The sequence below is a fragment of the Meleagris gallopavo genome, chromosome 7, assembly GCF_905368555.1.
Source record: "Meleagris gallopavo chromosome 7, MGAL_WU_HG_1.1, whole genome shotgun sequence".
In the NCBI taxonomy this organism is placed as follows: Eukaryota; Metazoa; Chordata; class Aves; order Galliformes; family Phasianidae; genus Meleagris; species Meleagris gallopavo.
In genome coordinates this window covers 35,376,328-35,391,203 of record NC_139410.1, presented here as the reverse complement: position 1 = coordinate 35,391,203, position 14,876 = coordinate 35,376,328, and the positions used below count along the sequence as shown (strand labels likewise).

Here is a 14,876-nt window from a genome sequence, read left to right as displayed (position 1 = left end):
TTTTTCTCTGCAGACAGTCTGGATCGTTTTAGGCTTAGAAAACAGAGAAGCAGGTAGGCTTTGAGAGAAAAGATTTATCTGCTTTTTCTCTTTATTTGCACAAGTGCCTTTGCCAGTCCCTGTGATGCACTGCAGATGAAGGCCACATTGCCTCCCCTGACTCTTTTAACACCATGACTTCATTTTCACAAGGTTAATACCAAAAAGATTTGATTTAGACAAGAATTGGAATTAAAGTAAAAGCTGACATAACCGTGTTAGTGGTCTGCTAGCACTTGGGATTGGGTTTCTCTGGAGCCCCTTCCATGGAGCCAATGCCACAACCCAGCCCCAGCCTCCCCACCTGCCACGGATTCTTTGGCACTGATGCTTACAATCCTTTATTTTTAAAGCAAACTCCTCTACCCTCACCAGAACCAACCAGCTCACAATTCAAGATGTGACTTAAAGAAAGAAAATCCTCCAACTGCCAAAATTAGCCTAAAACACCGTTATTGGCACCGTGTGTTCAACATCACTGCTCTGCTACGCTGCACGCAGCTCTGCAACCATTGGCACTGTTGCCAGGAGGGCTGAGCAGCATCAGCAGCAGCCACAGTTCTCATCCTTTGGCCCTCCTGTGCCCCACTCCAGAGAGAAATCAAATTTATAGGAAAGCTGTACCGTTCCCATTGGTATTTTCCCGCAAAGCACAGCTGTTTGATGGAGCATTTGAAGAATGCTTACCCCAGGAGGTGACGTTTTGGGTTTTGCATGCTGGAACATTCAGCCCTAAGTGCAACCCAAGGAGAAACCAAAGGCAACGACAGCAACCACCCCACCTCCCATCTCTCTGCCATTTGCAAACCGTGCATGTAAACAAGGGCTGGGCAAACAGATGGGTTGTGCTGCAAAGCCAACCTTTCAGCACATAGCACCACTTAAGCAGAAACAGACAGAAGCACCAGAAGAAAACTAAACCAGTATATTTTAATTCTACAAAAATGTATAAATATTTAAATGTACAGCAAAGAGTACCGGGATGCCATTTAATAACTGTTACAACATTTAAAATGTGCAATTCTTTATCCACAATCTGCCTTTGTAAATTGAAGTTAACCCTCGCCCTCATCCAGGAGCGCTGCTAAGCAAGGCTGCAGGCTGCCATGCCTTGTGCCATCCCCCACTTCACCAAAGCCCCCACAATCCCAATGCTCCCCCCAGGAACTATCAGGTGTTCATCAGTGCACACTTACCAAGCTGGCCTGAATGTGGAGAAGAGAAAATAAACAGGGCTGGTAACCTGTTGGGGCAGTGGTTCTTGATGGAAGTGATCAAGTGTTGAAGAAGCAGCGCTGACACAAAGCCATGGAAGTTGCTGGTGCCCACTCAGCACCACCAGCCCAGCTCAGCTCCTGCTGCTGGGACAGACTGGGGCTCACCAACTCCTTTTGTCTCCCCAAGTCGTTCCACATGGGGAATGCAAGGACTTTTAGACAGCACAGAACCCCAGGGAGCATGGAGGCTCAGCCCAGCACCCACAGCAGACACAACCAGAAGGTGCAGATACAAAGTCAGAACGCACAGCTTTGCAGCAAAGCACACAGCTCTCCTTCAAAACGCTCTTCAAAGAAACAAATCCTTCTAGTGACTGGGAAATATGTGTGCAGAGAAACTCATCTAGCTGGGCAGATCACAACACCTCAATGCTTCAGGTCCCACTTGTGCCTGGATTCTCCTGTCTCCTTGGGCTCGCAGGGTGCTGATGACCCCTTGCGCTATGGCTGGCCCTCACTTCATCAGTGCAATTCTTAACACAAGGTCTAGAAGCAATTCTCTGGTGAAAATGATAAAATAATTATATTTAGTATTCATAGAGTTCTCTTTATTTTAAACACATTGTGCAAATAGAAGCCAGTCCTCCCAATACCCTTCAGAGGTATTTTGTAAACGGGGAACCAAACAGAACCATGCTTATCAGATGTGTTCTGTGACTCTGAGTGCTGCTCTTTGTGAGAACACAACCGAAGGAGAGATTTCAAATTATTTGCCAAGGAAACACAGAAATTTAGGAGACGGAGGAAAGACCGGGGTCCAAGCACTCAGAAACTTACATTCATTTCCTACATCACAATTTGTTACCCTTGATGTTGTATCAGCATTTAAGGTGCCCCTCACCACTTCCGCCTCATTCTACACGTGAGGTTTATGTGAAATTCTTCTGGAAGGACTTAGGGGTTTTCCACATTCTCACAAAGGATGCAGATCCAGGATCTGACCCTTCATCAAGGAGGTAGGTCTGGGATTCGAGCCAACAGAAACACCCACTGTGCCTGAGGCTAAATTCAGTGCTTTTTTTCTAAGTCAGAATGTAATTTCTCAGCCTCAGCCACTCTGAGACTGCACCTCAAGCCTAGCCAATTGCAAACTGCTTGCACCTCTCACCACCACCTTCAAGCAACGATGCCAGGAGAACGTCCCAGTGCAAACACAGCCTCTAAGAGGTGCAGCAGCCACCACCTCAGCACTGGGGATGCTCTGTCACACAGTGACACAGTCACACTGGAGGTAGCCATCAGCTGGCACCATGAGCACGCACTCCTAACGCTCATGGATGCTGTAGGACCTCCCATAACTTTTACTTTTGCAACGACAAGCAAAAGCCACGCATCTGGATATATCACCCACCAGCCTAAGTGGCTGTGCATCCGGAACAGCCCTTGGAAAGGAGATAAAGAAATAATTTAAAAAAAGAAAATCTGCATGGAGATTGGTGTTTACGTTTGTGATGTTTGTATGCTGTTCCTGCAAAGAAAGATTACAGCCGTCTTCTGTTTTGCTGGCTTTTAAGCCGTACTCAACAGTTCTGGGGGGATTTTAAGGTGAGACTGGAAGTGCCTGAGACTGCTCTGAGCAGGGCTGTCGGGATGGACGTGCCAGCTGCTGTGACACGGCAGCTCCCATGCACACGCAGCAAACACTTCTCAAATTGAACAGGCTTCTAGATTTCACGTAATGATATGTATCTAGAAAATATAACTGGCCTACGAATTTTTACTATCTACATATGAGAATACTAGCCCATAATAATGTGAATCTCTGCTGTGATGGCCAACGGAAATGATACTGACATGGACAGGTCACCTTCCCATACCCAGCCACAGGCTGACACATTAGCTCCTGCGATGCCTCCGACATGACCACGTGTCATCAGTGCTTCTTTAATAACCATGCTAACAAAGCAAAATGATTAAGCCACAAAATTATTAAAAATATAAATAAGCATCTGCCATCTCTACTGGAGCTGGACCCGACCCACAGTTGTACCCACTGTGACAGGGGATCCCTGGAGGAACGCTCCTGACTGCGTTTCACACAGGATGCAGGGACACAGTGATGCTCAAAAGCAGCAGCTGCAGGTTGGGTCCAGCCTGACACCTGGCCTCTGTTTCTCACAGAGGACCAATTGAGTGGAAGCAGCAAAAACCCTTTAAGTCTGCCAGGTGTGAGGTTGCAGGCCCTAACCCTAACCCAGTCTTCCTACTGCAGATTTCAACGCGTGTCACTCCTTCTTAGCATTGTTCCAATGTCTCTTTTGTTGTTCCATTCAATTTCAGTTTACGAACGTGCCCCATTTTGTTGCTGTTTCAAACACACACGTGGGTATGCCGCTGTCTCTCGACATGAGAAACTCTGCACGCCGCCTCACTGGCCTGTCGACTGCAGGGCTTCCCCACTGCCAACATCCCATCGCCCTGCCAGGAAAGCCAGGTACCAACACGTGGAGGCTGCAGAACCACTGGCCGTCGTTCCCAGTGCCATCAGCTCCGTAAGGCATTTCGTGCCGTGTCACTGCTCTGCAGCACCATGTACCACACACACACCAACACACTCCACCCAACCTCTCCCACCAAATTTCACAAAGGTTTCTCCTGAAACAGTCACCGAGGACATTCGCGTTGCTAACGGCGCAGATTTTGATATTTATAAGCTCCGATGCACTTCTTTTGAGCAGTCACAGGTTTCAAGGGGGCACGTGGAGCCCTGCTGGAGAACAACACAGCACGGCTCTGTTGGTCGGCGGGCCACCTGCGGGCACGAGGCCTCCAACAGGGCTGTGGTTTCCAGCGGGGCCGCGGCCTCCTGGGGGTGAGAGGTTTCCAGCAGGCCCGAGGGCTGCGTGTCGGCAGGAGCCGCGGGGCCGGGCCATCAGGCCCCCAGCGTCATGTTGCGCAGCAGCCACTGCTGGGACCGGCCGCCCGCACACTCCTTCATGCTGGGGACCAGCTTGTCCTCCTCCGACGGCCCGTCCAGGCACTGGTTGCTGTTGACGTGCCTCAGGGTGAGCTTCTGCAAAGAGAAGTGGAAGAGCTGAAGCAACAAGACAATCACAGCTGGAAATGCTCTGTGGGTGGTTTTAGCTCTACCCGAGGCCCAGCTCTGTGCCACCCCAATCACTGCCTGGAGACCGAGGGGTCCTGCTGCTGAGCCAGGCACAGCAGGTGGAACACAAAGCACAGCAGTGAGCACGTGTGAACATCACCACTAGCAGCAGTGCTCTGGTTTAAGGAGGACACTGAGACGATCAGAGGGCTGGAGCACCTCTCCTACAAAGAAAAGTTGAGGGAACTGGGCTTGTTTAGCTTGGAGAAGAGAAGGCTGTAGAGAGACCTCATTGTGGCCTTCCAACAACTTGAAGGGAGTGTATAAACAGGAGGGGGAATGGATGTTTGTTGAGGATGGATGGTGATAGGACAAGGGGGAATGGTTTTAAACTGAGACAGGAGAGGTTTAGGTTGGATATGAGGAGGAAGTTTTTCAGCCAGAGGGTGGTGAGGCACTGGAACAGGTTGCCCAAGGAGGCTGTGGATGCCCCATCCCTGCAGGCATTCAAGGCCAGGCTGGATGTGGCTCTGGGCAGCCTGGGCTGCTGGTTGGTGACCTGCACACAGCAGGGGGTTGGAATTGGATGAGCATTATGCTCCTTTTCAACCCAGGTCATTCTATGATTCTATAACAATTCCATGATTAAGGAATTCAGACTCCAACAACCCAAACAGATATGCATTTCAGGCCACTTGGTGTTAGTTCAGAAATAATTGCTAATGAAAAACCTATGCTTCAAAAGCAAACTTCAAGCTGTTATGTATTACATGAACAACATCATCATACAGGTGATAATCTTTCTCTTTTCAACATATTTTTTCTTCTCTGGGACACCTGTCCCTTTCATTACTTGACTACACTGCACTATTTCTGGGGAATGGGGGAGTCAGAAGGAGACAGAAGGAAGCTGAACATTCTTTACCTGAAATCATCTGCTCAAAAGCACTGGGAACGCACATACATAAAGAGACTGAGGGAAGGTGAACGTACCACTGAGGACTAAGTCTGAGCTCTGTACAGCAGCTCCATGCAGGTTCTAACCCTGCCCTAGCCAGAACAGCCAAGGGAACAGATTTCATTAACAACTGCAACACATTCTGCTTGGTTTTATATGCAGACACATACCTGGGCTACTACACCATGTAATTTTACACTGCAGTCCATCCTGGATCGACACATCACATACTAACACTCTTCGTTTCTATTACGATTCTTATTTCACTGGCTCATTCCTAGAGGTTGGCTCCTTGGTTTAAAACGAACTATTACACACTTCTCAAAGAAAATCCTACAGATATTGTAAGAAATCACTGGGAGGACCATCTGACATGCATTCAGTGATGAATATAAGCAATTCTTCTCTAATTACTGGAGGAAAGAGTTAGCAATGCGAACAGAAGTAGCTTGTTTACTAAACAGCACAGCTCAAAGCACCACTGATTCTTCACTCACATTGTTTTTTGAGCAATTAACCAGCTATCATTTTCTGCTATAACCAGAAATGCAAAGAAGTCTAAAAAAGCTGCCGTCGCCTTCATCAGCTGTTCCCTTCTTTTCAGCGTATAATTTAGTGCTAGACTGACATATTATTGGGATTTTCAACCGTCTCATAGATTTTTTTTCTGTGTTCTATCATTATTTATGCCATTACAAAAAAAAGGCCTCATTTGCTTGGGAAACAATTAATTACTAGGCAATACAATACTCATACAAGGCAGCCTAAAATTTCTATTTCACTCAAAGCTGAGAACACACGGATGGGTGCAGAGCGAGCTGCACACACATTCAGATGCACAAGAGCTATGTTGTTTTATACTTAGCAATGTATGCAAATGATAGCTCTGAGGGGAAATCCCTCAGCTCATCAGAGCTCTGGGGGTCTGCACTAATGAGAGCAGTGCTCAACTTCAGAGCGGTGCACTTGGACATGGAGGGAACAGTTTGCTGCATGAAAATTTAAGAAATGAGAGCAACCCCTGCTTGTGCCACTGAACTTATGTGATCCCACTGTCTTCCACTACACATACACATCTGTGAAACTATCTGGGCAAGAAAGGCAGTGGTCAGCACAATATTTTTGATTCCTTCACTGGTTAATGCTTCATGATTGTCTGCTATAATTAACAACTAACACTAAACACACGTACTATTATATATACCAAGAGTTAGGAAAGGAATTCTCTTGAGGTAAACAGGCAGAGAACAGAAAAGCATTTTCCTGCAAGGAGCTTAACTGTGACATTTGCTTTCGATGCTGTGTTTGGATGAACTTGCATTAGATGTTTTCAGATACTAACCTCCAACAGCTTGTTAAAGGAAATAATCAGTGGGGCTGTAAAAAATGTTTCTAAAGACTTCCAGCCTGGTGTAGTTCCTTAGCATCCACGTTTGCAAGGGGCTACCATTGCAAGCCTCCACGGTGGGACCATGGGTGCCATCCTCTATCCTGCTGAGTGTCAGGCACGACTGGGTGATTATGTGTAGAAACGTGTGGGTCTGCATGACAAAAAAGTGGTGAAAATAAAGAAAACCAGCAAAGTTGGGAGGAGAAGCAAAGGAGAAAGCCACAGCCTTTGACTAGACATCCACAGCAGTAAGGCAGGTCAATCTAACAGCAGTGCTGATAGAGGGAGGGAAGGGACTTGACTGTGATACCCTGGAGTCAGATGGCACTGTGACCACACACAGGGCCAGCTCACATGCACAGAGCACACATACAGACAGGCATGCCCATGGACTAAGGTCCAGTCCTGTCATTGTGGCTTTCCAATACTTGAAGGAAGCAGATAAACAGCAGGGGGTTTACAAGGGTGACTGTTTACAAGGGTGGATGGTGATAGGACAAGGGGGAATGGTTTTAAACTGAGACAGGGGTGGTTTAGGATCCCCACTGGATATGAGGAGGAAGTTTTTCACCTAAAGGGTGGTGAGGCACTGGAACAGGTTGCCCAAGGAGGCTGTGGATGCCCCATCCCTGCAGGCATTCAAGGCCAGGCTGGATGTGGCTCTGGGCAGCCTGGGCTGCTGGTTGGCGACCTGCACACAGCAGGGGGTTGGAACTGGATGAGCATTGTGCTCCTTTTCAACCCAGGCCATTCTATGATACTATGATACTATGAAATCAGCTCCAAAGATGCCAAGCCATAAATATTCCTGAGTTCCCAGTGTGTCCCGATGAACACCTGTATTCCAGGTGCAGCACTGGCAGCCTGACCCCAGTGAATTGCTACCTGAACAGACAAAGCTCTGGGGCACCTGCAAGGAAAGGACTGTGCTGCTGGGGGAGGAGGTGATGCACTATTCTAGGGTTTGGCACAGGGGCTGCAGCTGTTTCCAAACTTACCTCAAAGCTATACTCCCATTTACCAACATACTGACAGGAGGAAAAAGAAAAGAAGGAAATGAGAGTCAGTGACTCAAGGCACATTTTTTGTGAAGATCTTCATCTTTCAGGGAATGTAAATTCCACCGCTTTGTGCAGATGTCACATTTAGTGACAAATTTAAGAGTAATTATGCACGATCAAATCCTGACATCGTTATTCATGCATGAAGAAATGAAGCCTTTTTCTATCAAACATGACTAGTATTTTTTCTTCCTTGAGACCATTTGCATTTACCGTACATCCTAAGATTTCACCATCCTACACAGTCTAAAACTTGCTTGGGTGTTGTGGGGACACACAATGGGATCCACCAGCCCATCCCTTCCCAAGGCAAGCACCATGTGTGCATTATAAAACCATTACACAATGCATGCTGATGGGAAGCCATCAAAAGCTGAGAAAGTCCACCTTGGCACATGCCATTGACAGAACTGATTTATACAGCCGCCCTTGCAGTGAAGTAGGCAGCTTGAAAATGGGCCAGGAATCCTAATGGGCTGTTAAGGAGTAGGAAATGAAAGCATTACCAATCAATAACAGAAGGCAATGGATTTAGAAGGAAAAAAATCGAACAAAATGAATTTCCTGCCGAGATGTAAATGCATTCACACACAAAAAAAACCCTCGGTTTAGAAATGCTGCAAACTGCTGTGGCTTGAACTGCCCAGCGGTAGTCTGCACTGGAAACAGAAAGAGCTGCCTGGGCTGCTTGAGCTTTCTTATAGGGCTCCCACACTGAGTTTCTTCACCACGCATTCCCATGAAGCCACATTCCATCCACCAATTCGTGGTGCACACAACTTTCTGTTGGATTAAGCTCAGGGAAAACCAGCAGGCAGGAAGCAGTGGCAGAATGCAGGTCCAGCAGTGCTGCCCAGCACGGCAGCCCAGAGCTGCAGGCAGCATGCGCTGTGCTCAGCCATGGGGAACAGCAGAACCATGGAAAATCTACCTGAAAACTAAAAAAATACACCCGCATCTTGATTGAAAGCAAGTTTGTTTCAACACGGACTTTCATTTCTTTGCAGACGTTAAACAAAACGTGCTTTATTTGCAGGAGGAACCTGCAGGAGGAGGTGCACAGCCGTGCTGTGAGCCACAGAGACAGCGTGGCACTGAGAGCAAGGCAAATGCCCCACACCTCTAACAGCAGCATCTTTGCCTCAAAAAGTTATTACATCTCTAGTTCACATTAACATGTATTAGTGATTTATGTTTCAAAAGCATTTTGCACAAATGTGGACACTTTCTGGTTTGGGAAAATGAAAGGAGGGGCATTTTAAACACCCTGCTTCAAGCTGATTCCATCCGATACCTTCACAAATATGTATGGAATGGCTGAGATTTACTTTTCCTATCCCATTTCCTTGTTTATTTTTTAAAAGAATATAAATGCCAGGCACATCTAGGGGAATTTTAACACCAGGAACACCTGAGATTTATCCACAAATGAACCTAAATAATGAACACCTACACTGTTCCATAAGAAAAGCTCACAAGCTGAGTCTGAATGTTTGCAGAGTAAAAGTATTTTCTCAAACAAATAACTCCTGCGAATAAGAAGGTGTGTGATGCAATGGACTGTTCTGTGCACAGAGCAGTCAGCAAAGCAGCCGTCTGCGAGATCCCTTATGTAAGGTCTGAGCACAAAACGCAGAGTATTTCTTTTTTATGAGCTCCATCTAATGGCTGATGGCGTTTTTACACAGCTACAATCTGCTGAGGATCTATTATGCTGAAAGTAAGAAGATAGTTTGTCTCTAATGCTAAAAGTAAAGGGAAACGTAATGGGATGGAAGAAATGGACCTATTCAGACAGAATGCTGAAAGCAGCAGCTGCTATGTGATGCTGGAGAGGGCTGCAAATGACTGTGCTGTTATAAGGCAGTACCTTCCAAGCTCTGCAGCACTTTCCCAGCTTTGCTGCCAAGGAAATAGGCCAAAGCTAAGGTGGCATTTTTAAGCCTAGAACAGCGTAACCGTGCAACTGCAACCATCAGGCACTCAGTGTCACAACTCCACGTGGGATTCATTTGCTGCAGCTTGTGCCTGAAATATCCAAAGAAAAGCAACCAGCATTCTGATTTTTTTATCAGGAAAGATCACTCTCTGTGCTGGCAGCAGAGGAAAAAGCGTTTGGTGAGAAGCCTGGTCTTGAGCTCTATGCACACCTACCGACCAGTGCTACAATCTGCTTATGGAATAAAATGAGGGGAGATGAAAGGTCTTAAATCCCCAACATTAATTGCTGGCACGAGCACTTAACACCACCCAAATGCATTTTGTGAAGAAGAAAATCACCTTCGCTAAAGAGCACACTGGTTTAAATTCAGATGGTAAAGTCAAAAATGAATCAAAACCTGGCAAACACACTGGGGTTAACTGCTGTTTTCCTACTTGGCAGCTCAGTGCTGTGCAATGGTAGGCTTGCATGCTTTTTACCAGAGGCTAGTAGAAAAAATGCCAATACCTTTGTGTGGACTTCACTGTGCAAAACTCACATCCACATTTCAAAGCAAAAGCTCAGAACTAAGGCCTTCAACCTGCTGTTCCCTGTTGCATTTAAAGAGAGGTACTAATTCAGCCCTAAAATACTGAGATTCTTACATGCATTCGGTATTAATGCAGCAACTTATCTGTAAGTCACTGCATCTGTAGAAACTGCTCTTCCTTTCACAACCCAGGGAAAGCCCTGTCCCATCCCAGCAGCTAAGAAAGCAGGTGACTGGCACAAGGAAAATAACTAAACAGTTCAAATCCAGTCTAAAAGCTTCAAGAACCAGCAGAAACAAACTACTAAAACTCTAACTTAGACAAATACATATTGTTTTCCATTTCATTTATATAAATCAAGCAGAATGCTTCTTCAGTTTTTTAAGGATATCCAAGACAGCCAGCTCACTGAGCCCAGCACGTGGCTGACTTGCTGTATACAGGGATGGTCACCAACACGCTGCCCCAGGAGCACACAGGGAACCCAGTACCTCAGCATCGTACTCCCAGAGCTGGTTCCCCCGCATGTGGTGGCACTTGAGCATGGTCACCGGGCCGTTGAGCCGCGACACGTCCAGGCACAGATCATCCGTGCGGATCTCCTTGTCTGCCGTGTAGGAAAACACCTGCCAAGAGAAAGTGCCTGCAGTGACAAAGCAGTTGGCAAAACGCAGCAATAGATAACATTTCTGGTCTTGAAGTGAGACAGGGGAGGTTTAGGTTGGATATGAGGAGGAAGTTTTTCAGCCAGAGGGTGGTGAGGCACTGGAACAGGTTGCCCAAGGAGGCTGTGGATGCCCCATCCCTGCAGGCATTCAAGGCCAGGCTGGATGTGGCTCTGGGCAGCCTGGGCTGCTGGTTGGTGACCTGCACACAGCAGGGGGTTGGGACTGGATGAGCACTGTGGGCCTTTGCAACCCAGGCCATTCTGTGATTCTATAATTTCCACTCCAGTGAAGTACCACACCTTTCTTCTCCCAACAACATGTGGCATCATGGACTTCATAAGCATTTCATGCAAGGTTCTCTAATTGTGGAAGTCCATAGTACATGAGAAAAGGAATACCACATTTAAGAAAATAAATTTTATGCACTGAAAGCCATCAGCCACTCAGCTTTACCTCCTGGGAACAACACACTGGAGACACAGAACAGAGACTGCAGCATAATGCAAGTGTGAGCGCCGAGCTCAGAGGCAGTCCCACAGACCTTTGGATTGCATGGGTGACACTCTGAGTCCCCATCTGAAGAACCTGGGCCTCCTTTACACCACGCTGGGAAGAAGTGTTGATCTGCCTGGGGGTCAGAAGGTCCTACAGAGGGATCTGGACAGGGTAATCACTGCGCTGAGGTCAGCTGGATGAAGTGCAACAAGACCAAGTGCTGTGTCATGAGCTTCAGTCCCAGCAACCCTGTGCACTGCTACGTGGTGTTCAAGAAATGTGTAGAAATGTGGCACTGAGGGACATGCTGGGATGGGCTGGGGTTGGACTTGGGGATCCTAGAGATCTTTTTCAACCTCAATGATTCCATAATTCCTTAAATGAATCACTCCCCTGAGTACCTACCTTAACTGCTGGCACCAAGGATTATCCATGTTAAAGGCTGATGTGTGCAAGAATTACACAACTTGCAGATCTCTTAATAAAATTAGGAAATAAATGAAGACACAGCAGCCATCTGCCAACAAAATTCTATCAAACTAGGTATAAGCTTCAGAGAGATTCTTTAACAGAATGCCTTCAGCGATGCATTCACCCCTTGGAGACAGAAAGGAGGTGGAGAAAAATGTGGAGACCATAAGAGGACGAAATGGAGGATGATGGCAGGACTGTAAGGCCCTGATTTACTCAAAGCATCTCAAAGCATTCCCAGCCCACTGTTCAAAGCCTTGATGGTGCTGCTGGCCCCAGCACAAGGCAACGTTAGGTTAAGTAAAGGTAATGCTCCGTAAAAACTTGCAAAATCTATAAATTGCATACAGCTGTCTAGGGAAGAGAGGCAAGTATTGTGAAGTTGAGGTTCATATAAGTCATTTAGAGCAACCATGGAAAATGAAACAGCATGCAAAGACAGCAGAGGAGCTGCCAGGTCCCAGTCTGAGCAGTAAGACAGATATGGGAAAGTGCAGATTGCAAGGATCAGTGGGCTCTGCATTTCTCTCACTCCTTATTCACTGCTCAGCAGCCACTTGTCCGGATGAAAATCAAGGCTCCACAGGCATGGTAAAGTACCAGCCACCACCTGTTACATTTATTCATCTTGTGATAAATCTCTGCAATCAATCTGAGGCTCTCCAAGTGCTGCTTTCACTTAAGAACACATCAGACACAGTTAACACTCAGATGGGCTTTTCTCAAGAGGAAAGGCACTTTTAAATACTGAGCCAGGAGTGTTCTGCTGAGATCACACTCTGAAGTACACTGTCTTGTTGGAAAGGGGTGAGATGAGCCCACATCAAAGATCTGTTAATGCTCATATGCTGTAAGTATACATATTCCTACTTTTCTGTGTACAAAGCACATTCTATGGCCTTTAAAAACACCGTGTAACCTCTATTTTGCAAACATTAGCCTTGTCAGTGCTTGCTGACATGCAGAAAGCTAAGTATCCACAGTGCCCACCTCATTCTCTTACTTTTCAGAAGGATTTAAAAAAGAAAATTTATAGCTGAGGGCTAACCCAGGAAGCCAGATGGGTATCACTTCGAGAGGTTTCCTCAGACGAGCTACAAGTGCAGCATTTGCTCTGGACATAACCAGAACAAAAAAAAAAGCCCCACTTTCTGTTAATGCAAAGCTCAGTGACATTTGTAGCACCAAGTACTGCTCACTGCAAGTAGCAGAATTCGGCTGCAGGAATCACTCATACATTCCCATGTACACACTGTACAGATAGTTTATCTCCTGCCATGCTCATTACTGAGAGATTTATCCATTATTATTTATCCCGAAGCAACTTCTACTTAAAATTTTAACTTATTTGTGTTGGTTTTCCTAGAGTAAACAAGTTTACATCAGACATCTTCTAGCCTCAGAGACATAGCAGCTGTTTTTTGCTGTGCTTTACGGAAAGCAAATACTCAGATTTTGTAATGTATTTTCATTTGCATCTTTCTTTTTCCTCTCTTCTTTGATAACTGCAATACTCCATTACATCCTCTGAAAGAATAAGCGATGTCTGACTTAACAATTACAGAAGATGGATTTGAAAAACAGGCAGTCTTCAGGAAGAAAAATGAATGTTAATTAAGACAACGTAAAATTATCAAGCTACCATTTTACTAACATCCATATTAATTACATACATAATCCTATTAACGTCACTGTATAAAAAGAGAGGGTGAGGAACAACAGGTTGCATCTCAGAGCTAATTAAATAGCGTATGCCACGCAATGTGGTGCAGTGCACGACAGCAGCACTCCTCCTGCCCATGGCAGGGACATGCCTACACCCCAGAATGGCCCTCCAGCCCCACGTGCCCCCACCAGCTCCTTGGACTCATCCCCACAGTCAGGAGAACTTTTGGTCATGATGCACAACAGACCACAGCTACAACTGTGCCCCCGTTACCTCCCCAGTTACTAACAAAATTTGCGTGCAGGATAAGGGACAGACATTGGAGTAAAATTTCTTTTTTCTTTTTTGAGATATATTGGCTTGGGAAGGCTGAGGAAGCACAGTGCTCTTTACTAGTCGTTGGGAATCTTTAGATACATCAAACACCCAAGGTGCAAACAGAACCTTGGCTGCATGAAGCCTTACCAAAAACGAGAACCCTTCCATCTCCTAAGTCAAATTAACAATGAGAGAAGTTTGGGATTATTATGATGACTTCTGAAAGGAAAGTGGAAGATTTTGCTCTGAGGTCCTTCATCTTCTCTCATTTGTTTGTAGCAGACGTGACACTGGAGAAAGCCACTCATGAAAAAATGGCTTTATCACAGAATCAGAATCACAGAATGGCCAGGTTTGGAAGGGACCTCAAGGATCACGAAGCTCCAAGCCCCTGCCACATGCAGGGCCACCAACCTCCACATTTAACACCAGCCCAGGCTGCCCAGGGCCCCATCCAACCTGGCCTTGAACACCTCCAGGGACAGGGCAGAGTATGCATAACTTAAAGCTCAAAATCTCAGTTTAGAACCTTTATTACTACATTTACCGATTGCTGCAGGTTTTTTTGCAGTGATCCAACACGTCTGCTGCAGTGAGCCAATTCTCACCAGGTTTTCCAGATCACCATTTGGCCCATGGGACATCTACACCCTTGCTGACATTCCTACCTGGTTCCCTCCCATGCCATGGCAGTTGAAGATGCCCACTTTCTCGTTTTCCTTGCGGCCCATGTTGTCCAAACACTGGTTGGTGTCAACGTTCCTGATCTGAAGAAAGAAAAAGATGAAAGGTGCCTTAGAACAGTACGCCTGTAATGTCATGTTTGTGCAGAGAAAAATTACACCATGTATTTTCTCCTGCAGCCTACAGTTATCTATGCATTCGGCTACAGGAATGTGTTTTAACTTGCAATTTGTAAACGTCACACTCCCTGGAGCATTCCCATCAGCACAGAAACCACCAGTACTTTTCAGCAGATGTTCCCTCAGAACCCACCCTATGCAGAGCAGACAAA

At 46.2% G+C, this 14,876-nt stretch overlaps 1 protein-coding gene across 2 annotated transcripts in view; it reads right to left on the bottom strand.

The window, feature by feature from the left end:
* Nucleotides 1-949: 949 nt before the first annotated feature.
* GALNT13 (polypeptide N-acetylgalactosaminyltransferase 13) overlaps nt 950-14,876 on the bottom strand; it is an 83,236-nt gene continuing 69,309 nt past the window's right edge. The window contains exons 11-13 of one of the 2 annotated variants that reach the window (XM_085227996.1): nt 14,530-14,628; nt 10,735-10,869; nt 950-4,329 (exon numbers count right to left, since the gene is read on the bottom strand). In XM_085227996.1, coding sequence (XP_085084122.1) covers nt 4,189-4,329; nt 10,735-10,869; nt 14,530-14,628 — 375 coding nt within the window. In that variant the 3' untranslated portion in view covers nt 950-4,188. Of the gene's footprint in view, nt 4,330-6,890; nt 7,739-10,734; nt 10,870-14,529; nt 14,629-14,876 lie in introns of those variants that run through there. The other variant, XM_085227995.1, reaches the window with a different exon arrangement.